This window comes from Dermacentor albipictus, chromosome 1 (assembly GCF_038994185.2).
Source record: "Dermacentor albipictus isolate Rhodes 1998 colony chromosome 1, USDA_Dalb.pri_finalv2, whole genome shotgun sequence".
Lineage (NCBI taxonomy): Eukaryota > Metazoa > Arthropoda > Arachnida > Ixodida > Ixodidae > Dermacentor > Dermacentor albipictus.
The window spans coordinates 500188304-500214151 of record NC_091821.1 but is presented as its reverse complement, the minus strand read 5'-3'; the positions used below and the strand labels follow the sequence as shown (position 1 = coordinate 500214151).

Sequence of the window (25848 nt, the reverse complement as noted above, 5' to 3'; positions counted from 1 at the left end):
AGCAGTATCCTTTCGAAGGTGGAAGAGGGCCGACGAGGTCCAGGTGTACGGTGTCAAAACGAGCATCCGGTGGAAGAAAAGACTTGGCAGGCGGAATGGGGTGACGCTGGATCTTCGAACGTTGACACGACAAACAGCAGCGAACCCAATCGCGAACTTGCGCGTTTAGCCGAGGCCAAACGAAACGACTGGAAAGAAGCTTCTGTGTCGCGCGTATGCCAGGGTGCGACAGGTTGTGCACGGTTTCGAATAGGCGTCTGCGAAGGGATGCCGGAATGTATGGTCTGGGTGTGTCGTTAGAAGTGTCGCAGACGATGGACGTACCATCTGGGGTCACAACGACGTCTTCCAATTTCAGGGACGTTGGCGAATTCCGGAGTGTACGAAGTTCAGTGTCGTCACGCTGTTGACTGGCGAGTAAGTCGGCCTCGATGATGAAAGGTTCCGATGTCAACGTGGAAACGACATTGACACGACTCAGAACGTCAGCTGGAATGTTGTCGGTGCCCTTGATGTGGCGGAACGTTGTTGTAAACTCGGAGATGTAGGAAAGCTGTCGAATCTCGCGGGGCGAGTAACAGGACGCCGAACGATTCGTTGCGTGCACAAGGGGCTTGTGGTCAGTCAAGACAGTGAATGCACGGCCTTCGAGGAAATGGCGAAAATGCTTGATAGCCAGGTAAACAGCGAGTAATTCACGGCCGAAAACGCTGTAGCGGGACTGCGCAGGCTTCAGTTTCTTGGAGAAAAAAGCGAGTGGATGCCACTCATTGTCGATGAATTGCTGCAGAACGGCACCAACGGCGGTATTTGAAGCGTCGGTCATGATGGCAGTGGGTGCGTCTGGCTTTGGGTGTCTAAGCAGCGTGGAGTCGGCGAGGGCAGACTTGACTTTTGCGAAAGCGTCTGCGGCCTCTTCAGTCCACTGAAGCACTTGTTTGCGCTTGTTTACCAGGAGAGCGTCTAGCGGAGCCATAAGCCGTGCGCACTCGGGAATGAATCGGCGGTAGAAATTGACGAATCCGAGAAATTGGCGAAGCTTGGTGAGTGTGGTCGGTCGGGGAAAGTTTTCGATGACGCGAATCTTGGACGGCAGAGGTCGAATGCCGTTAGCGTCGACGATATGACCGAGGAACTCGAGTTCGGTTTGACCGAATTCACTCTTGGAGGCATTGATGACAATTCCTTTACTGGCAAGGCGTGAAAACAACAACCGCAAGTGGTGAAGATGTTCTTCGGCCGAAGAGCTTGCCACGAGGAGGTCGTCAATGTATGCAAAAACGAAAGGCAGACCTCGGGTGACGGAATCGATGAAACGCTGAAAGGATTGGCCCGCGTTCCGTAAACCGAAAGGCATGCGGAGAAATTCGAAAAGACCGAAGGGTGTGGTGATGGCGGTCTTGGGAATGTCTTCTTCAGCGACCGGTAGTTGATGGTAGGCGCGAACGAGATCGATCTTAGAAAAGATCGTCGCACCGTGCAACGCTACCGTGAAGTCCTGAATGTTCGGTAGAGGGTATCGATCAGGAACTGTGACGTTGTTTAGTGCCCGGTAATCGCCGCAGGGGCGCCAGTCGCCCGTCTTCTTAGGCACTGTTATAGCGGGACAGTCTTGGGGCTAAGCAACCCTGTGTGTATCCTGTGTCACGTGACGGTGGCTTCCCGTCAGTCTGTACCCGGCCTCCGGCAATAAAGGATGTAACATAATTGGCGACGAGGATCGAAAGTTAGGCCTGATTAGGCGTAGGGCTAGCCGAAATGGCAGCTGCACTGGGCACGATTGGGGAATTCGTTCCGACGGAGGCGCCGTCTTGGCCCTTGTATTTGGAGCGCCTCGAATTTTTCTTTCAAGCAAACGACATCGACGGTAACGAGAAGAAGCGAGCAACGCTCTGCAGCGTTTGCGGCCCAGCAACGTATGCCATCGTGCGTTCCCTTTGTTCTCCGGACGCGCCGTCGGCGGTGGCCTACGATGAGATCGTCAGGCGTCTCTCAAACCACTTCTCGCCGCGACCGTCGGTGACGGTTCAGCGTTTCAAGTTTGGCACGCGTCAGCAGCAGCCCGGTGAGTGAATTGCCGACTACATCGCAGAACTGCGACGTCTCTCGGAACATTGTGATTTCGGTGCGTCGCTCGACGACATGTTGCGCGACCGACTGGTGTGTGGGGTGCGAAGCGAGACTCTTCAGCGTCGGTTGCTGGCGGAGCCGGAGCTTACGTTTGCGACAGCTCGGGAGAAAGCCATTGCCATGGAATCTGCGCAGCGACAGACTGAGCAAATTCGCGGCAGTGCCACATCGTCTGAAGTATGCAGCGTGAGCGGGAAGCGTTTCGACCCATGTGTTACGAAGGTCTCGGCGCCGGGGACAGCCAAGGAGGGTACCCAGAAGCAGGCGGGTTCGCCTGGGAGCACAAGTGGATGTTTCCGCTGCAAGGGTGCGCATTCGCCAAGCAGTTGCCCATTCATTAATGTGCAGTGCCACTTCTGCAAGCAACGAGGGCACATAGTAAGAGCATGCAGGAGGAAGGCTACAGCTCGCGCTTCGGCTGAACCGAACTCTCCGAACGGAAAACGGGCCAATGGAGGCCGTCACAAGAATGCTGCGTCGGACGTATACGACGTGTTCGTACTGTCTGGTGAGGAGCCAGCCGTGAGAGTGGAAGTGCGCGTCAACGGAAGTCCCCTAGAGATGGAGGTGGACTCGGGTGCAGTGTGTTCAGTCATCAACGACCGGACTATGCGGAAGCTGCGAATATCGAAAAGGGCGTTGCGCCCAAGTAGCCTTCACCTCCGAGCTTACAATAACAAGGAACTACGAGTGTTGGGTGAATTGACCGTGACGGTGGAATTTAAGGGACAGGAACATCGCCTGCGATTGGTGGTGGTTAAGGGTGCTAGTATCGGACTTATCGGTCGGGACTGGTTCAAGTCCTTGGGAATAAGTCTGAGTGGCGTTCACAGTGTGTGTGAGCCGAGTAGAACTGGCAGTAAAGGAACAACGGCCTTGCTCAAGAAGTATTCTTCAGTCTTTGAGCCTGGACTTGGGACAAGTAGAGGGCCTCCTGTACACATAGAGGTGAACCCGACAGCTCCGCCGCGATTTTTGAAGCCACGGCAAGTACCGTTTGCATTGAGACCGAAGGTCGACGAAGCACTGGACAGGTTGGTGAGCCAAGGCATTTTCCAGCCTGTACGGCACTCGAAGTGGGCAACACCGGTCGTTCCAGTTGTCAAAAAAGATGGATCGATAAGGATCTGCGGGGACTACAAGAGCACCGTCAATCGTGTGGTGCAGTGGGAAACGTATCCTCTGCCAACACCAGAGCAGCTGTTTGCCAGGATGGCAGGTTGCTCGAAGTTTTCAAAGCTAGACCTCGGACAAGCGTATCAACAGAAGACTGTTGATGAAGAAACAGCTGACTTGTTGACGGTGACAACACATCGGGGACTTTTCCGCGTAACCCGTCTTCAATTTGGCGTGGCAGTGGCAGTGGCTATTTTTCAGAGGTACATGGAAGAACTGTTGCATGGAATTGATGGTGTGCTGGTGTTCTTGGATGACATCTTGATCGGTGGAAGGGATGAGGCACAGCACTATGCTCGTTTGCAAGAGGTGCTCAAAAGAATCCACGAAGACGGTCTGCGACTGAAATTTGACAAATGTCAATTTTGTGTTGAGGAAGTGCGTTACTTGGGATTCATCGTGAACTCTGCAGGTGTGCAGCCGACAGAAGACAAGGTGCGTGCTATTCACGAGGCCCCGGAGCCAACATGCAAAAAGGAGCTTCAAGCCTTTTTGGGAGCTCTGAACTTTTACAACAAGTTTCTTAAGGGAGCAGCACATACCTTGGAGCCACTGTACCGGCTGTTGGACAAGGGTCGCGAGTGGCGTTGGACGGGAGCAGAGGCAGACGCATTTCGCCAGGCGAAGGATCTGCTGCAATCATCGCATGTTCTTGTGCACTATGATGTCAACAGGCCCCTAGTGCTTGCCTGTGACGCTTCCCCGTATGGACTAAGTGCTGTGTTAAGTCATGTGGGGGAAGATGGTAGCGAGAGACCGGTTGCATATGCATCAAGGACTATGAGCGCGGCAGAACGAAAGTACGCCCAAACAGACCGAGAAGCGCTCGCCATTGGCTTTGGCGTTAAGAAATACCATCAGTTTCTGTATGGGAGGCATTTCAAAATTGTGACGGACCACAAACCCCTCTTAGGACTGTTGCACCATGCCAAGCCCATTCCCCAGGTGCTATCACCACGGATGCTGCGGTGGACCCTCATGTTATCAGCATATGACTATGAAATTGAGTATCGACCAGCAGAGAAGCTTTCCAATGCTGATGCATTCAGTCGTTTACCACTGAGGGCCAGTAAGGTGGAGGAAGAGGAGCAGCGTCTTTGGGAAGTAGGAATGCTAGAAATGGCACCAGAAGTAACGTGGAACTCTAGGAAGGTGGCAAGTTTTACGTCAAGGGACAAGCTGTTGGCTAGAGTCTGCAATTGGGTGCAGCATGGGTGGCCAGAGGGCAAGCTACCGGAAGAGTTTGCAGCATTTGTGATCCGCAAGCATGAACTGTCAGTGTATCAAGGTTGTTTGCTGTGGGGCAGTCGTGTCGTCATTCCAGAGCCAGCTCGACCATATGTCATGGACATTCTTCACACAGCTCATCCAGGAATTATCAAGATGAAGGGGCTCGCCAGAGGAGCCGTGTGGTGGCCAGGAATTGACAGAGACGTGGAGCAGAAGGTGAGGGACTGTGCACGTTGTCAAGAATCCAGGTCTGCGCCAGCAGCTGCAAAAATTCACCCTTGGGAATTCACCAAGCGTCCTTGGACAAGACTACATATCGATTTTGCTGGGCCATTCCAAGGCAACGTCTTCCTCATTGTGGTGGACTCTCACTCGAAGTGGTTGGAAGTGTGCCGAATGACTTCCATGTCGGCAGCTGCAGTTTGTGCGAAGCTTCGTTTTTTGTTTGCTACCCATGGCATTCCAGAGACTGTCGTTTCGGATAATGGAACCGCATTTTGTTCGGAGGAATTCAGAGACTTCATGTGCCGAAATCAAATCCGACATGTGACCGCTGCCCCATATCACCCTTCTTCAAATGGTCAAGCAGAGCGGATGGTGCGCGAAACCAAAGAAGTACTCAAGCGCATGGTTGGAGGCAATATCGACACACGTCTGGCTAGGTTTTTAATGACCCAGCATATCCTGCCTCATGCTACAACAGGCAAAAGCCCAGCCGAATTGCTAATGGGCAGAAAACTTTCAACTGTGTTAGAGCGTCTGCATCCTGACCTGCAGTCCACTGTGCAGCAGAAACAGGAGCAGGTGATGCAGCGCCGTAACCAGGCAGTGCGACTGTTTGAAGTGGGGGATCGAGTGTTTGTGCGCAACTATCTCTATGGGCCCAAGTGGTTGCCGGGCATTGTGGATTCTGTCACTGGACCAGTGTCGTACTTGGTCGTCACCAAGGATGGACGTCGGTGGAGACGGCATGTTGACCAACTCAGAAGTCGTTCTGCCAGCTACGCATTGGACACTGGAATGTGCGAGGAGGAGGAATCGTTGGTTGCTTTCCCGGCAGGGTGTTCCGAAAGCGGCATTCCTTCAAGCCCAGAGTACTCTGGAAGACGGAGCCCAAGAGAAGTACGAGAGGAGGCTGCACCACCCAGTACCAAACCTGTTTCCTGTGGTGAGGACAGTGAAGTCAGCGCATCCCGGGACCAGAGAGAAATACGAGAAGAGGCTGCAACACCCAGTGCCGAACCTGTTTCCTGTGGTGAGGACAGTGAAGTGAGCGCACCCCTTCAAGTCCAGCGACCACAGCGCCAACGCAACCGTCCTGCGTATCTGAAGGACTACGTGACGTAGGGGGGAGGAGTGTTATAGCGGGACAGTCTTGGGGCTAAGCAACCCTGTGTGTATCCTGTGTCACGTGACGGTGGCTTCCCGTCAGTCTGTACCCGGCCTCCGGCAATAAAGGATGTAACAGGCACCATGTGAAGTGGTGATGCCCAGTTACTGGAAGAAGGGCGGATGATGCCAAGTTGCAGCATGTGTTCGAACTCCGCGCGAGCGATCTTGAGTTTCTCCGGGGACAAACGCCGGGGTCGGAAGTAGACCGGTGGGCCGGAGGTGACGATGTGATGGCACACGTCATGTTGCACCGGTTGCGTCCAGTCCGGTAGGCGCGTCAAAGTGGGAAACTCGCGTAGGAGTGCGGCGAAAGATTCGTCCAACATGGCAGAAATAGGCGCTATGGGCGATGTGCCTGATGATGGGACGCCGGGAACGGATAGCTGGGTCACGGAGTCGATGAGACGGCGTCGTTGGATGTCGACAAGGAGTCCGTAGTTATGCAAGAAGTCTGCTCCAATGACTGCATGACGGACGTCTGCAACCAGGAAAATCCAACGGAACGCTCGTCGAAGGCCAAGGTTTAGCATGACGGAGCGTGACGAGAAAACTGGAATCCTGGTGCCGTTGACGGCTTGCAAAAACGACACAGGAGTCGCTTTGCGGTCGGAGCGCTGGGCGGGGAGAATGCTGACGTCAGCACCTGTATCGACTAAGAATCGTTGTCCCGTAACTCTGTCCGTCACGTAGAAAAGGCGACTTGTGTGCTGGGCCGGACCACTCGTCGCCGTTAGAGGTCGGCCGGCCTGTTTCCCTGCCAAGCGCAGGGACGCCGACAGTGACGAACGTCGTTTCCAAAACGGCGGTGGTAGTAGCAAACGCCAGGCGTTGTAGTTGAGGTTTCATTGCGAGTGCCCGTGCGTCTTGATCTGCTGGAACTACGGCTGCGTGGGCGACGAGACGTGCGGCGATGCTCCGCTCCACTGATGATGCGTTCCAGGCGCTCACACAAGGAGTCGAGCGGAGAGTGCACTGCGGAAGAGCAGGGAAGAGTTGGCAGAGTGTTTGTATTCTCACCCGGAGACGGTGACGTGGCTGCGATGGTTGGGGTGGCTACTTCCATGACTTTGTCGGCCAAAGCGGCAAGTCCGGTAAGGTCCATGGTAGAGGCTGTCGCCAGGACCATCTGCACGTTAGCCGGGAGTCGTTGCAAAAACAGTTCGCGCAACAGCGTGTCGTCGATGGATCTCGCGTTGTTTCCGAGCAGCTGGCTCATTCGGCGAAGAAGTTGACTAGGGCGTCGGTCGCCGAGTTCTTCAGCGGACAGAAGCTGCTGGATGCGAGAACGCTGTGAAGCTGCTGTGCGCTGTAGCAGTGCTGCCTTGAGATCGTCATAGGCGGCGGCAGACAATGGGGAGTTCAGCAAATCTGCTACCTCGTAAATGGCGGCGGGCGAGAGCGCTGCGACGGCGTAATGGAACTTCGAGGCTTGAGAGCGGATACCAGCGACTTGAAATTGCGCTTCGGCCTGAAGAAACCACGCCGAAGGATGCTGGTCCCAGTACTGTGGGAGGCGGACAGCGATGGCGGAACAGGAGGGCTCACCGCGTTCCTCGGAAGGGTTCTGGCCTTGAGCTCTCGTAGCGTCGGTCTGGTCCATGGTCGTCTCTACCACAGGAGCGTATGGCAATATCACGTCCGGGTTCACCAAACTGTGGCGACGAGCGACCACGTAGACCGTCAAAGTATCGGGCTCTCGCAGGAGAGGAAAAACCAACACTCCGTCGCTTAGCGTAGCATTCTTTTTAAAAATGAATTTTCGGAACGCTAGCCCGCGCCGGAACGCGCCAGCCGCTCGAGCCTCGTGTAGACGCGAGCGTTTGCGTCAACTCTCGTGCGACGCCGATGCTGCTGCCGCTACAAGTCACTAGCCAACACTAAAATATTTTAATAACACAAAGCACATGCAAACAAACACAAGCAAAGTAAATGGTAATGATGATATAATTGCACTGAGTGCAAGAATTTTTTGACATTTGATTTGAATGTGTAAAAATTAGAGAGTATCTTAATATGACTATGACATGGTAAGGAGTTCCAAAGTAGTGTGGTTGAAAAATTATTAGTAAGTTTACCATAATTAGTAAATAAATTTATCATTTTGGTAATAAATAGTTGTCGGTAGAAGCAAAATGAGTTGATGTGGACTGAGGATACTGGCTGTTAATAATTATAGGGAATGGGAGCTTTCCGTTAACAGGTTTATGATTAGGTATTCTAAGGGAGTATAGTAAAACCTCATTATAACGAAACGGGATATAACGAACTAATGGACATAACAAAGCAATTGTGATTCCCCTTTAAATTCCAATAGATGCCCATGTATAGAAAACCTTGTTTTTACGAAGCTAAAATTTGAAGAAGTAAAACCAAGGACACCGACCAACATAGAAGTGCTAAAAAATGAAAAAATCTAAAAGACGTTTCGGCTTCGCTACGGAAGCCTTGTTTCCGTAGCGGCTTCCGTAAGGCTTCCGTAGCGAAGCCGAAACGTCTTTTAGATTTTTTCATTTTTTAGCACTTCTATGTTGGTCGGTGTCCTTGGTTTTACTTCTTCAATGCTTCATCCCGACCAGACGGGCTTCCGTCGAACCCTCGATTTCATCGAAGCTAAAATTTCCTCGCAATGGGTATAACGAACTTTTTTTTTTTTTTAGAGCGCAGCTCTTTGCCGCCCGTTCCTGCGTTTCGCGTCGCCGTCGACCCTTGCCGTAATCAGCTCCGTAGCCGGGACTACCGCTCTGCTCAAGCTGCGCGCGCTCCTGGCGCCATCTCTCGCGCACGGCGCGAGCCTTGCTCTCTTCGCTCCTCCACTAATGCCACCCCTTGTCCGTCGATTATTATCATGTCATACAATTCAGGCGGGCTGCCGCATGTGCAGTGGCAATCAGCCCCGGCTCAGTTGCGGCTGATGTGCAAGCCGAAACACGGCCGGTCTCGAGGGGTGCGCGCACTTTACGGCCTTCGCAATGGGGTCTGTTTCCGCCTCCCACCGCACCGCGGTGAGGTCGCCACTGCCCCACTGCTCCGGCGCTGCGACCGCCGTTCACGCGGAAGGAGAACGCGCGCCCGCTCCAAGTCCGTCCCGCGTGAGTGGAGGTCCTGATATTTCACCCCTATGCATTATGCAAAGACCGCGCAATCAGCCTCTTCGATTTGACAGCTAAGAGTTATAAACAACAGAATAACTACCGCGTGCCATCGCGTGCTCTTCTTAAGTATGACTGCATGGTCGCATGATCAGGCTTTGGTACACTCACGTCAACGCTTTCTACCCGTTGAATTTGGAGAGAAACAAATCTATCAGCCTGTTCAGTTTGCCTACTGACGGGTTTTAACCAGTGTGTAGAATTATAAGCGACCTGAAACGTTTATATGACAGATTCCTAAGAATTCTGAAGCGTATAAAATATAGCTCCTGAAATCTCAAGCGCTGCCGTTTTTGTTTTGCACGAAAGCGGATTTAGCATGAATTCATGACGCTGGACGGATTCAGAGAAACGAAAACAAATTTATTAACAGCTAAATTCAAGGTGTCCAATGCGGTGCGCTCAGATCCATAACTTCAATATGTTTTACGTTCAGAACGTATCAGTTGGTTTGAACACTCTACATATCTATAGCATCGCGACTGACGCACATCTCTTGCAGATTTAGTCGGTTTAGTACATGAGTGATCAACAACTTCCCATCAAAGAAAATGGCATGAACAACGCTGTGGAAGTGAGAAGAGCGCCAAACAAAGAGAAGAAAAGTTCACAGTTCACTGGGCACCGCAGGTAGCACGGGTACTCATCGAACACGGTTGGCACAGCACCAGGCAAAAGTTTTCTGATGCGGCACCCTGAAACGTAGTCACTCGCGAGGAAATGCCGGCTGCAAACCACACTCGATGCCGACTTGTCGTTGAAGACGAAATTTTCTCTGGAGATGTTTTTCGACGCAGTTTGTTGCGGGGATCAAGCCGATACCGGAATTATATCGGTAGGTGCTTTTCTCGAACTTTTAAACGACCTTGAACTTTTCGCGACGCCGGGCGGTTCGAACCCTAACGGGTTAACGCTGGTGAGGAGTACGGGCTAGGCCTTGGCCTAACTCCGGTGTGGTGGGGCATCATGCCCGAAGTCGAGATGGTGGAGGGGGTAGAAATCACCCCCGAAGAAGCAAGGTGCCCCGGCTGGACCACGGCAACGGGCAAGACTAAGAAGGCAAGGCAAGAAACTTCCAAGTCGACGCCGAGCCCGGTACAGCAGGGAGGCGGCAGGGGCGGCCGCCGCACGGCAGCCCCGCGGAACGCGCTGAAGAAGCTGGCCGCAGCCTCAAGGCTCCCGAGACTGCCACGGGACCATATTCGAATCATCGTTAGGCCAAGGGGTGGTCTCGACGTGAAAAAGATCAGCACTATTAGAGTGGCACAAGCGCTGGCTATGGCGGCGGCGCTTTCACCCAACGAGGTTGGCGAAGACATCGTCTGCCCAAACAACGTGCAGAACATCTACGTCGTCTCAACGCCAGAAGAAAGGAACGCGCGTGCTTACGCGATGGTTCAGCAGATCCACCTGCGCGAAGGGGTATTTGAAGTGGCCGCGTACATGGCCGCCTCGGACAATACATGCAAGGGTGTTGTGAGGGGAGTCGACATCGAGTTCAACGACGCTCAGCTCCGCGCCATGATCGTACACCAGCGGAACCCCACCGCGTTGGAGGTGCGTCGCATCAAGACCACCACCACGGTTATCGTCCTGTTCGACGGACTGAGGGTGCCGAACTTTGTCATGTGTGGAGCGGGCATGCTGCCCTGCTCTTTATACAGAAGGCAAGTTGACGTGTGCTACGGTTGTGGGGAACTGGGCCACAGGGCCGATGTATGCCCGACCCCGAGTGTTAAGAAGTGCAGGGGATGCGGAGCCGCCTCCCCCACTGAAGGCCACCAGTGTGAGGCGAAATGCGGCATATGCGGAGGCCCTCACCCAACGGCTGATCGTAAGTGCGCGCAACGCTTCCAAACGCCGTATGTCGTCAGGCAGAGACGCCGAAGGCGTCGGCGGAAGAAAACTGGCAACGCCAAGAAGGGTGCGAACGCGGCACGTGAGGTGAGCCAGGCACTGACGTCAGCGCTACGGAAGAGGAGCTCTTCGAGGGGACGCTCCCGCTCGCGCAGTCTTTCCCGCTCTAGAACGCGCTCCCGCTCACGTGGGCGCTCCGTGCAACGAGGGCGCTCTCAATCTAGGGGCCGCTCGAAGTCCAAGGTGCGCATCGCAGGAGGTCCCACCTGGGCCGACAGAGTGAAACAGACGACGCAGACGGGCCGGACGCAACACGCCGCCGCACAGGAGAGCGAGCGGGCGCACGATCCCAGGATCGCGCAGTTGATGAGCGAAAACGCCAATCTCAAGGAGGAAATTCAGAGAATGAAGGCCGACTTTGAGGCCTTCCGCAACGCCAGCGCCATCCAAGCGGCCGCGGCAAGGCAAACGTCTACGGAAGATGGGGCCACAGCAAGGGCGGTCAAGCGCAGAGCCACCTCCTCCCACGCTACGGTTGAGGATGTGAGCACGGCGGAGGCTGCCATGCAGAGGTCCTTGGACCGCATGCAAAAATCTTTTGCCGAGCTGGTACAGAGTAACCAGACCCTTCTACTCAGAGTGCAACTGCTTGAGAACGAGCTTGCCAAGCGATGTGACCTACACTACGGCGACGCCGCCAGGCCGGAGGCGGTGTCCAGCGAAATGCTACAGGACGATCAGCTGTCGGGGGCTGACGAGCAAGATGGCACCCCAGCCCACCTCCGGTCCAACATGCCCAGCCATGGCCAGACCGGATAGTAAGCTCATCGTGTGGCAGTGGAACTGCGCCAGCTTCCGGAGGCGCAGGCCTCAACTGGTGCAGTTCATCAAGGCCCGGGAGCCGCAAGAGAGGCCCCACGTCATTTTACTACAAGAAACAGGAATGGAAACTATTTCCCTCCAGGGATACCGAGCTGTCTCCTCGTTGGCGGAGAGCGGGCTCGGCATCGCTATACTTATTGTAAAGAAGTGCGCCTTCCAGGAGCACGATCTCCGTCTTGGCAACACCAAACTGGAAACGTTGCTCGTCGAGCTCATACCCAACAGTTGGCTGAAGAACAGCGTCTACGTTGCCAATGTGTACAGCTCTCCTAGGGACAACCGGCAGACCTTCTACAGCCTAACAACCAAGGCATCGTCTAAGGCGAGGGAGACGCCGCTTGTTATGGCTGGAGATTTCAACGCGCCGCACGAAGCCTGGGGCTATGTGAGAAGCATTCCCAAAGGCTGCAGACTCCTGCAGGCAGTGACTGACAGCTCCCTGGAACTGATAACCGACCCCAATTACTCCACGCGCATGGGAAACTCGGTCTCGAGAGACACCACCCCCGACCTGGCCTTCGTCAAGAACGCGCCGGGAGCGGAGTGGCACAACTTACAAGAGAACCTGGGCAGTGACCACTACATCGTGGAAATCTCCCTACCGGTCAGCGCGGCCCCGCAGAGGGCTTTCGAAATAGTCGACTGCGACGCCTTCCGAAAGCGAAGGCAGGATGACCACGAAAAATACGACTCGTTTGCGGACCTCGCAGCGCAGCTCAAGAGGGACGTAGCTGCGGTCACCAGGACCGTTGAAACTGACCTCAAGGTCGACCGCATGGACGCTCGATTGGCGCACCTGCTCGAAGCCAAGAATTCCCTCACGGCCAGATGGAAGACGCAGAAGCTGAATCGCAACCTCCGGAGGAGGATCACGGCCCTCAACCGCGAGATCGAATCGCACTGCAAAGAGCTCGGCCAGCAGCAATGGAACGAAGTTTGTGCGTCGGTCGACGGCCAGATGCGTGCGGGAGGCAAGTGGAACCTCCTCAAGCAGTTATTGGACGACACACAGTCCAAGAGAAACCACACTCTGGCCATCGATAGGCTGGTCCACAAGCTCAATAGCGAAGGTGCATCTAAGAACGAAGTGATGGACGAAGTGGCGCGTCGCTACCTCCCCATCGGGCAGTCCGGACCAGAAGATTACCCGGCCTATGGCGGCAAGGCGGACGAGGAGCTCGACTCCCCCTTCTCCGTCTCGGAAGTCAGAATGGCCCTTCAAGGCCTCAACGGAAAATCGGCGCCCGGGCCGGATGGAATCTCGAACTGACTCCTTCGAAATCTGGACGACGGCTCGATCGAACTGCTCACTAAAGAAATCAACGACGTCTGGGAGTCCGGCATCGTACCGGATGCCTGGAAGGAAGCCACGGTGATTCTAATTCCGAAGCCGGGCAAGACACCAGCCATAGACAGTCTGCGACCCATTTCGCTCACGTCGTGCGTTGGCAAGGTGGCGGAGCATGTCATCCACAACAGAATATCGAAACATGTCGAGGAACGACACCTCCTCCCACCGAATATGGTCGGCTTCAGACCCTCGCTGTCCACTCAAGAGGTCATGCTGCTGATCAAGAGGCAGATAGTCGACGTTGTCACGAGAGACGTCCGAGGCATCTTGGCGCTGGACATCGCCAAGGCCTTCGACACGGTCAAACACAAGCACCTCCTCGACTCTGTGACGAGACTGAACCTTGGCGAACGCTTCCATGCGTACGTGAGCTCTTTCCTAAGAGATCGCAAGGCCACGATCAAGTTGGGCCAGATCAAGTCGGACGGATACGCGCTGGGAGCCTGCGGCACGCCGCAGGGTGCGGTGTTATCTCCACTGCTCTTCAACATCGCCATGAGAGACCTATCAGTCCGACTCGACCGAATCGGGGCCGCCAATCTTAATCACGCTCTCTACGCGGACGACATCACCGTCTGGTGCGGCGGTGGGTCGGACGCAGCGGTGGAGCGGGCCCTGCAAGAGGCCTTGCACGTCACGGAAGAATTCCTCGAGGGCGCGGGACTGGTCCTCTCGCCGACCAAGTCGGAACTCTTGCTGTATCGGCCCGACAGAAAAGGCCGCAAGTTCGACACGACGCTGGACCAAGTACCAATCGAACTCAGAACGAAGACGGGTCAGCGCATCCAGAGGGTGGATTCTCTCAGGGTGCTCGGACTGGTCCTCAATGCAAAGGGCAGCAACGCGCAAACGATCGCGCGCCTGAGCGCACAGACCGAGAACATGCTCAGACTCGTTTCGCGAGTGACGAGCAGGAAAGGGGGCATCAGCGAAGCCAACCTCATAAGGATCTACCACGCCTTCCTCATGAGCCATATCAACTACGTGGCTTCTGCGCTAAGCTGGTCGCGGTCGGAGGAGAACAAGATCGACGCACTCATGAGGAAGAGCATTAAACGAGTCCTCGGCATTCCCGTGACGACCAGCACGGAGAAGTTGATGCAACTCGGGGTCCACAACACCCTGAGCGAAGTGGTCGAAGCACAGAAAACGGCACAGATCGTTCGCCTCTCTACCACCAAGGCCGGCCGTCGAATACTCGAGATGGCGGGTCTGGCAGCCATGGCCGAGGAGTCGTGCGCAGTCCCGCTCTGCGAGGGTGAAAGGGACGCCTTTCGAGTCTCCCCCTTCCCGAGGAACGTTCATCCACAGCACAACGAGGCCCGGCGCGCAGCCAGAGCCCGAGCACTCATCAAGACTGCTCTGCAGCACCCAGAGCTCGCGTCCTTTGTCGACGCGGCGCGGTATCCGGGATCAAACTCCTACGTGGCCGCGGTGGTTGACCCCCAGGGCAAGATCCTGAATGCGGCGTCTATACAGCGCTCGACGGCGTCCGTCGCAGAGCAAGTCGCAGTGGCGCTGGCTCTGTGCGAACCCGGGCGCACGCATATCTTCACAGACTCCAGGTCGGCGGCGATGGCCTTTCTCGCCGGCTCGGTCTCGGCCGAGGCTGCAGCAGTGCTGAGGACCCGCAAGACAGGCACGGCCCGTCACGTCATCACTTGGTTCCCGGCTCACATGGGCCGGAACGTCTCCCCTGGCTCGATCAACCCGAATGAGCTGGCCCACGACCAGGCGCGAGGTCTCATCAACCGCGCCGGTCCGAGGGGCCCAGCTTCGCAGGGGATCGACCGAACCACGGACCCGCTGCTAACTTTCCACGAGATAACTGCTCACTACCAGCTGGGACGCAGACAGTTTCCGGCTCCTCACCCGAAGCTAGGCAGACCCGAGGCGTCGGTGCTGAGAATGCTGCAGACGGGCTCCTTTCCGTCTCGCTCAAGGCTGAGCCACTACACTCCGGGTGTGGATCCCCGCTGCCCAGACTGCGGCGAGGAACGATCCACTTTGAACCACATGCTGTGGCAATGTTCTCTGTTGCGCCACTCGCCTTTCAACAGGCAAGAAGATTGGGATGAAGCCGTCAAGAGCGACAAGCTTCAAGTCCAACTTCGGGCTGTCCAGAGGGCCTGCGCCAGGGCTGAAGATCACGGTCTTCCGCCCCCGGCGTGGGTGCGGCCCGCGACTACGACAACGTAGTCCCTTCGGACCAATTAAAGTTTCTTGTCTGTCTGTCTGTCTGTCTGTCTGTCTGTCTGTCTGTCTGTCTGTCTGTCTGTCTTATAGCTCGTAGCAAAGCATCCCGTAATGCTGCATTTTTTTATCATTCTTCCGGCCTGCTCACCAGCGTTCTTGTTGCGGTTGTCCTCAGTATGCTTAATATTCTGGGGTGGCTCCATCACTTCGCACGTCGCTAACTGTTGTTATTCAGTCGGAAGCGCAGTATTATTGATTCTGCCTTGCGCCCTGAAAAAAATTAGTGGCAGGTATCCCCGTAGTATTGTAGGTGATGAGCGTTGGCTAGTCAAAATTGAGCTTTTTTTTAAGTTTTAAGGCGAAAGCCTTTAGATCTTTGTTTCAAGGTCGCGTTCTAAACTGGAAGTATCACGTGACCCAAGGAAGGCCAGAGGGGACCCAAAGCATGTCCACCCCTGTATGAGAGAATGATTACCCAAGTTAATTAATGGATCATTAGTGGTTGACATAAGGTGGATTCTGGAGGATTAAGGTTGATTAGAGCGTATTAAAGAAGATTAAGGTGGATTAGAGTGCATTACGAAGGATTAAGATGCATGAATAAAGATTTAGGTGCGTGAAGGAGAATTGAGGCGGATTAAGGTGAAGTGTTGATGAAAGGGTATTAAGACCGATTGGGGTGGACAACAATCCAATCACTATTCAATCATTACTTTGGTAATCATTAATCATCTCTTATACGCGGCTGCACATGCTTTGGTTCGCTTCCCGCCTTCCTTCGGTCACGTGATATTTTCTGTAGCTCACAACGGGACCTTGAAACAGAGGTCTAAGGCTTTCGCTTAATAAGCCACACACAAAGGGATGTGTCACAAGCAATACTAGACCAGACGCACGAAGTAAAGCATCTGATCATGTGGCAGAAAAATTGTCTGGAGTATAGAACTCGCCTCAAAGCTCCCTTTAAATCAGTATACCCTGTTCATCCGGCTTTAAGAAAAAACCAACCTCCTCATAAACCTTGCCTCCAGCATTATCGATGCTGTTATTAGCATTTCTCAAAATTTTCAACCCCACTGGGGCGCGCAACTGGCCCAATATAACACGCCTCCATAGAATCCTGCGGCCCGTCCGCGGGAGCCTAGGAGGAATTGGCGGCGAGGAGTTACGGAGTCGCCATCTATCGGAAGCGCCTCGCTGGCGTAGTATGAGGGATCACGTGGCACGCTCCTCATAGGTTTTGCTGTCAGCGGTCCCTGAAAACACCACGCGCGAGCTCTCCCGGACATTTTTGTAAGTACTTTCGAAACGAGAGAAGTTTCTTAGTGTCTAAATAATAATCTTGGGCAAACTGAAAGCACACAATCGTTTACAGACGCTATCTCTTTACCAAATACGTACAGTGAACGCCACTGCGCGCGGCTGCCGCGATGGAGTCTCCCGAACCGGCTTCTTGCGTGAAAGGTAGGTAAACGCCGAGAGCAAACTATGTGAAATAGGTTCTTATAGTGTTTGTATAACTAAATGGAGCGTAATAGAACGAAGCCTCAATGCAGCGATCGCGCAGATTCGCAGCGACCGACTGCGCGTCTGCATGCTTGTCCGCGCACTGTTTCGATTTCTCCGCACGCGCGTTTTCTCACCGTGCCATGAGCTTTAGGCCGCAGAATATGAGCATTTGACAGTATACAAGCAACCATTGTTGCGTGGGCGCTATTAGAGCTGTTCAAAAATAATTTCATTGTAGAGACTTCGACGCCTACGGGGACTGTAATATGCCGTCGCGACGATTCAATCTTTCTTTCTTCTAAATTCTTTGACCTTTCAATATTATTCCTCGAGTTGCGTCGCACTGTATGTTTATCGGTGTTCTCAGCGTGCAATTTCCCGCTGCTCCTTTTTTGTAATCCAGTGCATTAATTCATAACACAAACATGACCATATGCCATGCTTTTTTTTTTAATGTGCTTCTAACCGCTGCCTTTCCACCCCACTGAACTTGCCAGTATCTATAGCATCGACAAGTTCATAGACCAAACCGTCATGACATTAGTCGGGCAGCGGACTCGGGCGAGCGTCTCAGTGCGCGTTTTCAGAACATCGCAGACCGGGCGCCGTAGCAGAAATCTTCCTCGCGTCTGTGCTTGCTGCATACCCGAGTTGTAGTCGATGACTGTTTGCCGGTTTTATGTTTCGCGAGCCAAGCTTCACGCAGCGTCTTGTCCTGCGGCTACGTGTGAATAAGGCTGACACCGGCCTCCGTTACGTGCGTCCGGCCCTGCGGCACCGAGCAGTAGCCGACCATGTTGTGCGCCTTCAAAGGCAGCCACTACCTATTGTAGTGCTTTGAAGCGTTGTGAAGGAGACACTCGAAGCGGGGAAATTTCGCCACTAAATGAGGACTGCAGCGTACGAGGGAATTTAAACTCGTTTTCAGCTCGCTTCGGCGCGCCCGAAGCAGCCGACGCGGCCGCTATGTCCACGTGATCCGTCCTAGCACGTCACGCCGACGGTGGCGCCAGCTTTTCCAGTGGTGGAGCTCGAGGCCAATAGCGTGGCGTGCACAGCCGGCGTACGAGGAGAATCGAGGAGGAAAGCGCCGTGAGGAGGAGAGTGTCGCTACTTTCAAATTACCAAGGGGTTTTAAGAGCGGTAGGGTCGTCGCGCCCCTGGCGGCGGCGAAAGGCGTAACTCTTGGAGAAAAACTCCCATTGCTTCCGCTACAGTGGCTGTACTTCCGCGGCGAATGCGAAGCGCGCGCTCCCCGAGAAACCGTTCGCCACTGCTTGTACCCTTCCCCCCCCCCTCCCCTCCTCCGTGGCGGTGACCGCGCAAGAGCGCGCTGTGTTCTCCGGTTGCACGTCTTAGGGACATGGAACAACCGCCCTGTAACCCTGATTATGCATTGGAATACTGCAACAGTGTGCAGGGTAGCAGAAAGGGCGGGGGAATTGGAGCACTCATTCATAAAATTGAAAATTGGCAAAGGTTCAAACAGGAATGCAAGGAGCCTTTATGGCTAAAAGGAAAATTAGCGGGGACGAAAACACTTCTAGACTTTGTATACCTTCGGACAGGATCAAATGCTAAAGAGAAAAAAAAATGTTGGACTATAGCAGCGGACATCAATGAGCTAGGAAAAGGATGTGAGATAACTGTTTTAGGAGACATGAATGCGCACGTTGAAGATATGGATGGGTACACAGACTCCACAGGTAACATGCTGCTGGATATGTGTGAGAGGCATAACTTAGTTGTCTGTAACTCTACTGAGAAGTGTGACGGGATCGTAAGATGGGAGGTAGGGAGTCGGCACTTGACAAAAGATTATGTGTTGTCACATAGGATGTACGATAGATTAGGAGCCATGATTATAGATGAACAGGGCTCCAGAAGTATAGGTAGCGACCACAAACATATCAAGTTGAGTTTTAAGAGGGAAACTAAAGCACGAATGAGGCGTGAGGAAATGCCAGATGGGATTTTTTACTCAGAAGAGCAAGTGGAAATAGCGGCCAAACAAACTGAAGAGGAAATATCAGAGGGTACTAAAACTGACTGGACTTACCCAAAGTTAATGAGACTATTTGAGCGTGAGCTAGGTAAGGTGCCAGTCAGGAAAACAAGGCAAGGGATACGAAAACTCAAGAGCTGGAGGGATGAATAGGTTAAGAAGGCCATAAAGAAACGTCAGGAAGCCTCCAGGGAACACAGGTATTCCAAAAGTAAGGGAGAACCTGAAGCAGAAGTAGAGAGGAAATGGGTAAACTACATAAAATGCAGAAGGGAAGCATCCTATTTGATCAACGAGAAAATCAAAACAAAAGGGCCCCAATGGCTGTCAAAAGTAAGCAATGAAAAAGATAAACAGGCAGCTAGGAAGTTCTGGCAACATCTGAACTCCTTGGGTAATAGGACAAGCCTAGAGCAGAGGTATATAGTAACAGCTCAAGGTACTCGGTTAGAAGGAGAGGAGGCAATGAAGCATGTAGGAACCATGACGAGGGAAAAATTTACAGAACAGAAAAATGGTACATGCAGTATGTCGTAGAGGGATAGCCCGGTCAATCGACTGCTTTCGCTTGGAAAAAGAGTAGGAAAGGGCCAAAAAGAGGGTACCATAGCACATCGGCAGGTCCGGCGGATGGTATTCCAATTATGTTAATAAAGAAATTGGGCCTGAAATGTAAGAAAGCATTAAGAGAGGTAGTGAGAAAAATGCTAATGGATAGTAAAGTACCTGACGAATGGAGGCTAAGTAGGTTGAGAATGATATATAAGGGAAAGGGGGACAAAGCTGACATAAATAACTACCGGCCTATAGCAGTGACGTCAGTTGTTTACAGGGTGGTTATGCAGATTATAAAGGACAGACTGCAGGCATGGGTAGAGAACGAGGGGGTGCTGGTAGAGCTACAAGATGGGTTCTGGAAGCATAGGAGGCTAGAAGACAATCTGTTCTCACTAACACAGTGCACTGAAATACGGAAAAGGAACACAGACCCCTATGGCTGGCTTTTTTGGATATCAAGGGAACCTATGACAGTGTACTTCAAGAGGGCTTGTGGGGCATTTTGGAAACTTTAGGAGTGCAAGATGGAGTAACCAATTTTCTAAAAGATATCTATAAATGTAACCGGGTGATTATACAATGGGAAAAGCAGGTTTCAGAGCCTGTAATGATTCGGTGGGGGCTTAGGCAGGGGTGTCCATTGTCCCCTCTGATGTTTATGCTGTACCTACAAGGATTAGAGGCCAAAATACAGCAAAGTGGACTCGGCTTCAACCTATCATTTTTCAAACAAGGAAAATTGATTGAACAGTGTTTACCAGGAGTGATGCATGCAGATGATATTGTATTAATGGCTGACAATACAGAAGATCTGCAGAGATTGATGGGCATATGTGGTACAGAAGGAGACAGATTAGGCTTGAAGTTTAGCAAAGAAAAATCAGCAGTCATGATTTTTCATGATAACAATTGCGGCGAACATAAGATACAGGAGGCCAAGCTGGAGATAGTCGATAAATACAAGTATCTTGGGGTGTGGATAAATAATGGCGTTGAGTATTTGACAGAGTACGAAAAATATGTAACTACTAAAGGTGACAGAAGTGCAGCAACTATGAAGAGTAGGGCACTGTGGAACTACATTAGGTACGAGGTAGTACGAGGGATATGGAAGGGGGTAATGGTTCCAGGCCAGACTATTGCCAATGCAGTTCTATGTATGAGACCAGAGACCCGGCAACAGTTGGAAACTAGGCGACGTGGTGTGGGTAGGCTCGCTCTGGGAAGCACATGGCAAGACACTAAATCTTGGGGTGCAGGCGGATCTGGGATGATCTTCTTTCGAGGGCAGAGAGGCTAGTAGCAAGATAGCATTTGAGCAGCGATTGAGAAAAATGGAAATGCAGTGGGCTAGGAAGGTTTTCAGTTACTTATACACGAGGAATGTTGACCCAAGGTGGAGGAAGCGAACTAGAAAATTGTCAAGCAAATACTTGGGCAGCGGTGGGTGGACAGGTCAGGAATCATCCGTCACGAAAAAGGTTAAAGAGACAGAGAGGGGTATGTGGAAAACAGAGATGCAAACCAAATCAACATTAGAGGCATAAAGGACGTTTAAGCAAGAAATAGCCAAAGAAAATATTTATGATAACTCCAAGGGAAACTGATTGTTGTTCGAGGCCAGGACCGGTGTACTGCGGACTAAAATGTAAATTAAATTATGGGGTTTTATGTGCCAAAAGCACTTTCTGATTATGAGGCACGCCGTAGTGGAGGACTCCGAAAATTTCGACCACCTGGGGTTTTTTAATGTGCACCTAAATCTAAGCACACGGGTGTTTTCGCATTTCGCCCCCATCGAAATGCTGCCGCTGTGGCCGGGATTCAATCCCGCGACCTCGTGCTCAGCAGCCCAACACCATAGCCACTGAGCAACCACGCCGGGTGACTAAAATGTACCGAGCCAGGCACCAAGAGATAGACTATAATATAGTTGTGCGGGGCGTGTGGAGAGGAGGAGGAAACGGCTGAACACCTGATACTTGCTTGTAAACAACTTCACCCTGCAGTTGAATGTAACAGGGAACTATTCAAAGCTTTCGGTTTTAAAGACAGTGAAAGTAAAATAGACTTTGAACAGGTAGAAATAACTAAACGGAGGCTATCTGATTGGTGGATAATATCAACGCAAAAGTAAAGGAGTAAATACATAGGTATGCATGCATATAGTACCATTCAAGGCTAGGTGGTGCGTGCCACCGCCGCCCGATTCAAAGGGTTGAGCCCCCATCCGTCCATCCGTCCGTCCGTCCGTCCGTCCGTCCGTCCGAAGCGCCAGCTTGGTGTCGGCATATCCCGGTGCGCGATTCCCAAGCTGAAACGCAGAGCCACCTTCAGTTGACTTGCTAGCAGCGTCAGCGATGCCAGTCAGACGCTGCCATCTCTTCGCCACACAACGTTCCCATGCGTGTAGCGCTGTCTCCCACAACCTCCCGATAAGCGAGGCAGTTGCGCCCAGCTAGGCTCCGTTTGCGGCGGCTGGTGCGAAATGTTCCGGACCAGACGGATTGTCAGAGGCTCACAGACGGTTTATACTATAATACAATCCGTCTACCTATATAAATAGTTAATTCTCAGCCAGTTCTTTCCGAGCCATGAGCGAGGCAACCGGTGGAAGTCCTTCGTCTGCCGCTGCCGCTAAACGAGCTGCCTGAGCAGTGGCCCAGCGCCATTGGTTCAAGCAAGCATTGGTGCAAAAAGTCTAGCATATATCCATCTATTTCTCCGACCACAAAGCTTCTTTCATGACAATCAAGAACTAGGAGTGGAGTGCTTCTTGAAGAAGGAATGTGTGAATAAAAAGTTGTCTCTAACTGTACATACATGTCTTGCACGAAAAGCCGAAACAGCTCAAGAGATGCGGTCAAATTTCACATTAGGAAGTAACGTAATCGTGCGCAATTTTTTTTCCACAAAGAGCATCTACTGACGATTCTAGCACCCATCAGGTCTGTCTTATCGCGCGCGACATGCGCGTCTCCCGTGCGCGTCTCCCGGCCTCCCCTTTCCTATGGAACTGGTGGACCCGCCCACTCTTCCACTGCATGCGCGGGGCGGCTCCGACTGCAGTTTTGTTGTTGCTTGTCATCTTCGTGTGCATCAAGGATCGTGCGAGTTCCCGCCGCCAGAAAGGAGATGGACGACGGCAACAGCAAACAGAAGTGCACAACGATATTAATCAAGCAGAAGGTGGCTATGCTGAAAGCCGTCGAGTCCGGCGAGAAGAAAAATGTGGCCGAAGATTTTGGCATAGTGTTGAGCACACTGTCGACGATTTTGAGCAGCAATGAAACTGTCGCACGTGGCGTAAAAAGGTGACAGAAAGAAGCTGCGAGCCCCCGCTTTCGAAGCTGTAGAGAAGGCGGTCTTCAAGTGGTTTTTGGACACAAGAGCAAGCGGCACTCCTGTGAGTGGGGCACTGTTGCAGAGCAAAGTGAGGGACTTCGCATGCATCATGGGGCACGATGATTTTGTGGCAAATGTCGGCTGGCTGCAGCATTTCAAGGAGCATCACGACATCGTCAGCAGGGCTGTCAGCAGGGAAGCGCAGTCGGTCTAACTGCAAAGCTGCAGTGGCATGGGTGCAGACAAACATTGGACAGCAGCTAGAAAAAAATACAGTGCCAAAAATTCGTTAAACGCGGATGAGACCGCCCTGCTCTACCAGATGCTGCCGCAAAAACCTTGGCCCTCAAAGGTGAACGCTGCCAGGGCGGTAAGCAGAGCTTGGTCTGCATTACCGTGTTGCTTTGTGCCAACATGGACGAGTCGGAAAAGGTGCCGGCCCTCGCAGTCGGCAAAAGTACGTCACCATGATGCTTTAAAGGCGAACGAAAGCTCCAAGTGAGTTATGTGTAGGCTTGGATGACGAGCGGCTGGGCTAGCAGAACCGCGAGATATGCCTCGTGCTGGACAACTGCGCGGCCCACCACACTGCCGCGGTGCTCAAGAACATCAAGCTATGCTTCTTGCGGCCAAACTGCACTGCCGTTGTGCAACTCTTTGACCAAGGCGTTATCATGAACTTTTAAGTCTGGCTACCGCAAGCGTGTGATCGACCTGATTCTACAGTTTAACCTCTATGTAACGAATTCCTGGATTTTACAAAATTTTTCAATTCCCCAACACATCCCCCATTGAAGCCCATGTATAGGTGACCTCCATGTAACGAATTTGCGGCACAGATCATCGAGCTGTATCGTGTAATGTTTTGCCCAAAATTCGACCGTGCAGTGCGCAACTTTAATGAATATTGTTTAAGTTTTTATATCAAAAGGTAAAGTAGACCGCGAGCAGAACGCTTGCAATCGTAACAAACAAGCAAATCTCGGTGATGATGATGATGTTGAACGCCGCTAGCGCCGCTCCGTAGCAAGCGTAGCAACCTTTAAGCTTTCATTTTGTAGCTTGACACTAGGTGGCACTACTATGACAAATTCTTTGTGGTGTAAATACAAGGCCAAGAAATACCCCGAGTGGCCGAATACAAATATCTCGGGGTATGAATAAACAAAGGGCAGATGTACACGGAAAAGCACGAACAATCTCTCATAGCAAAAGGGCGAAGAGATGCCGGGATAATGAAACATAGGGCATTGCAGGGGTACAACAGGTATGAGGTACTGAGAGGTATTTGGAAGGGAGTAATGGTGCCGGGGCTTACTTTCGGGAATGCGGTCCTGTGTTTAAGGGCAGAGGTTCAGTCGAGACTAAAAGTAAATCAGAGAGCTGTAAGAAGGTTAGCACTAGGTGCCCACGAGAAAACCACAAACGAAGCAGTACAGGGACATATGGGCTGGGCATCGCTCTAAGCACGGGAATCTTAGAGTAAAATCCTATATGAAAAACGTCTGAGGAAATTGGACAATAACAGGTGGGCAGCTAAGGTATTTAAACACCTATACAGAAAGTGCGTTCACTCACAATGGCGGAAAAGAACTAGGAAGCTAACCAGTAAGTATGCCAGACACGAAGACGAAGAATAATAATAATAATAATATTTGGGGTTTTACGTGCCAAAACCACTTTCTGATTATGAGGCACGCCGTAGTGGAGGACTCCGGAAATTTTGACCACCTGGGGTTCTTTAACGTGCACCTAAATCTAAGCACACGGGTGTTTTCGCATTTCGCCCCCATCGAAATGCGGCCGCCGTGGCCGGGATTCGATCCCGCGACCTCGTGCTCAGCAGCCCAACACCATAGCCACTGAGCAACCGCGGCGGATACGAGGACGAAGAAAGACAGAGCATTAAGCGACAGGTTAAAAATGCGGAAGGTAAAAATTGCACAAATTCAATGAAAAAGAAGCATAGTGTGAAATTATATTGATACTGGAAACAGCAGATCAGAGAGGAAGCGTTTTATGATAACTCAAGAGGCAGTGCCCTACTCTTTGAAGCTGGATCAGGATGTCTTAGAAAGCGGAGCTATAAAAAGAAATTTAACGAAGAAGAAGACACATGTACTGTGTGTGGTAAATATGTAGAAACAATGGAACACCTCATACTAAAATGTGATGGTATGAAGCCTGATGTCGATGCGGCCACAGTCACCCTTCCTGAGGCCCTAGGGTTAAGAGATAATTATATTCATGTAAATAAATAAGCGGTGGAAATTAGCAGAAGGCGATTGGAGGATTGGTGGCTCAAAAGCAAGAAGGTGACATAGGGTTAAAAGGGTAGGAAGACGTATTTAAAAAAAATTGAGAAATTCAATAACACACAACACAGATAAAAATAAAAATCTGAGCATGGTGGCAACTGCCATCACCCCGTTTCAAAGGGGACGCACCTACCTTCCATCCATCCATCCATCCATCCATCCATCCATCCATCCATCCATCCGTCCTTTGTGGTGTCTTGAGGCACACTTATGATAAGCCTTCTTCGTCAGCGTGTTGATGTGCGTGTGCAGGTGCTTGTTTACGGTGTTGGTTCATTGCGATGAGTTCCGCTGTGAAGAAACGCAAAGTTTTGTCGCTTGAAGATAAGCTCTCGATTTTGAATGCGGTCACCGCCGGCGAAAAAAAGAAGGATGTCGCTGCCTGCTTCAACATACCAGCCAGCTCCCTGTCAACCATTCTTGCTGCAGAACAAAGCATCTGCACTGCGATGGAGTCGGGCACAAGTGCCAAGAGGAAAAGAATGAAGACGTCGACCTATGCTGATGTGGACAACGCCGTGTTTGCATGGTTTTTGGACAGACGAGCACAAAACATGCCCATAAGTGGCGCGATTTTACAACAGAAAGCCATAGATTTTGCTTGCATCCTGGGTCACGACGACTTCAAAGCGAGTAACGGCTGGCTACAAGGATTTAAAAGCCGGCACGGTGTCGTCGGAAAGGTGATATCTGGCGAGTCTGCCTCCGCAGACAGCGATGCTGCTGCCTCGTGGGTGGCCTACAAGCTTC

At 52.2% G+C, this 25848-nt stretch overlaps 1 protein-coding gene across 2 annotated transcripts in view; it reads right to left on the bottom strand.

Moving 5' to 3' along the window:
• The window catches only part of lt (vacuolar protein sorting-associated protein light), a 188939-nt gene that overhangs the window by 4810 nt on the left and 158281 nt on the right, over positions 1 to 25848 (bottom strand). The window contains exon 23 of one of the 2 annotated variants that reach the window (XM_065441321.2): positions 25280 to 25389. The exons of the other annotated variant lie outside the window; for it this stretch is intronic. Within the exon in view, the coding sequence (XP_065297393.1) occupies positions 25372 to 25389 (18 nt within the window). The 3' untranslated portion in view covers positions 25280 to 25371. Of the gene's footprint in view, positions 1 to 25279; positions 25390 to 25848 lie in introns of those variants that run through there. 2 annotated transcript variants of the gene reach the window in all.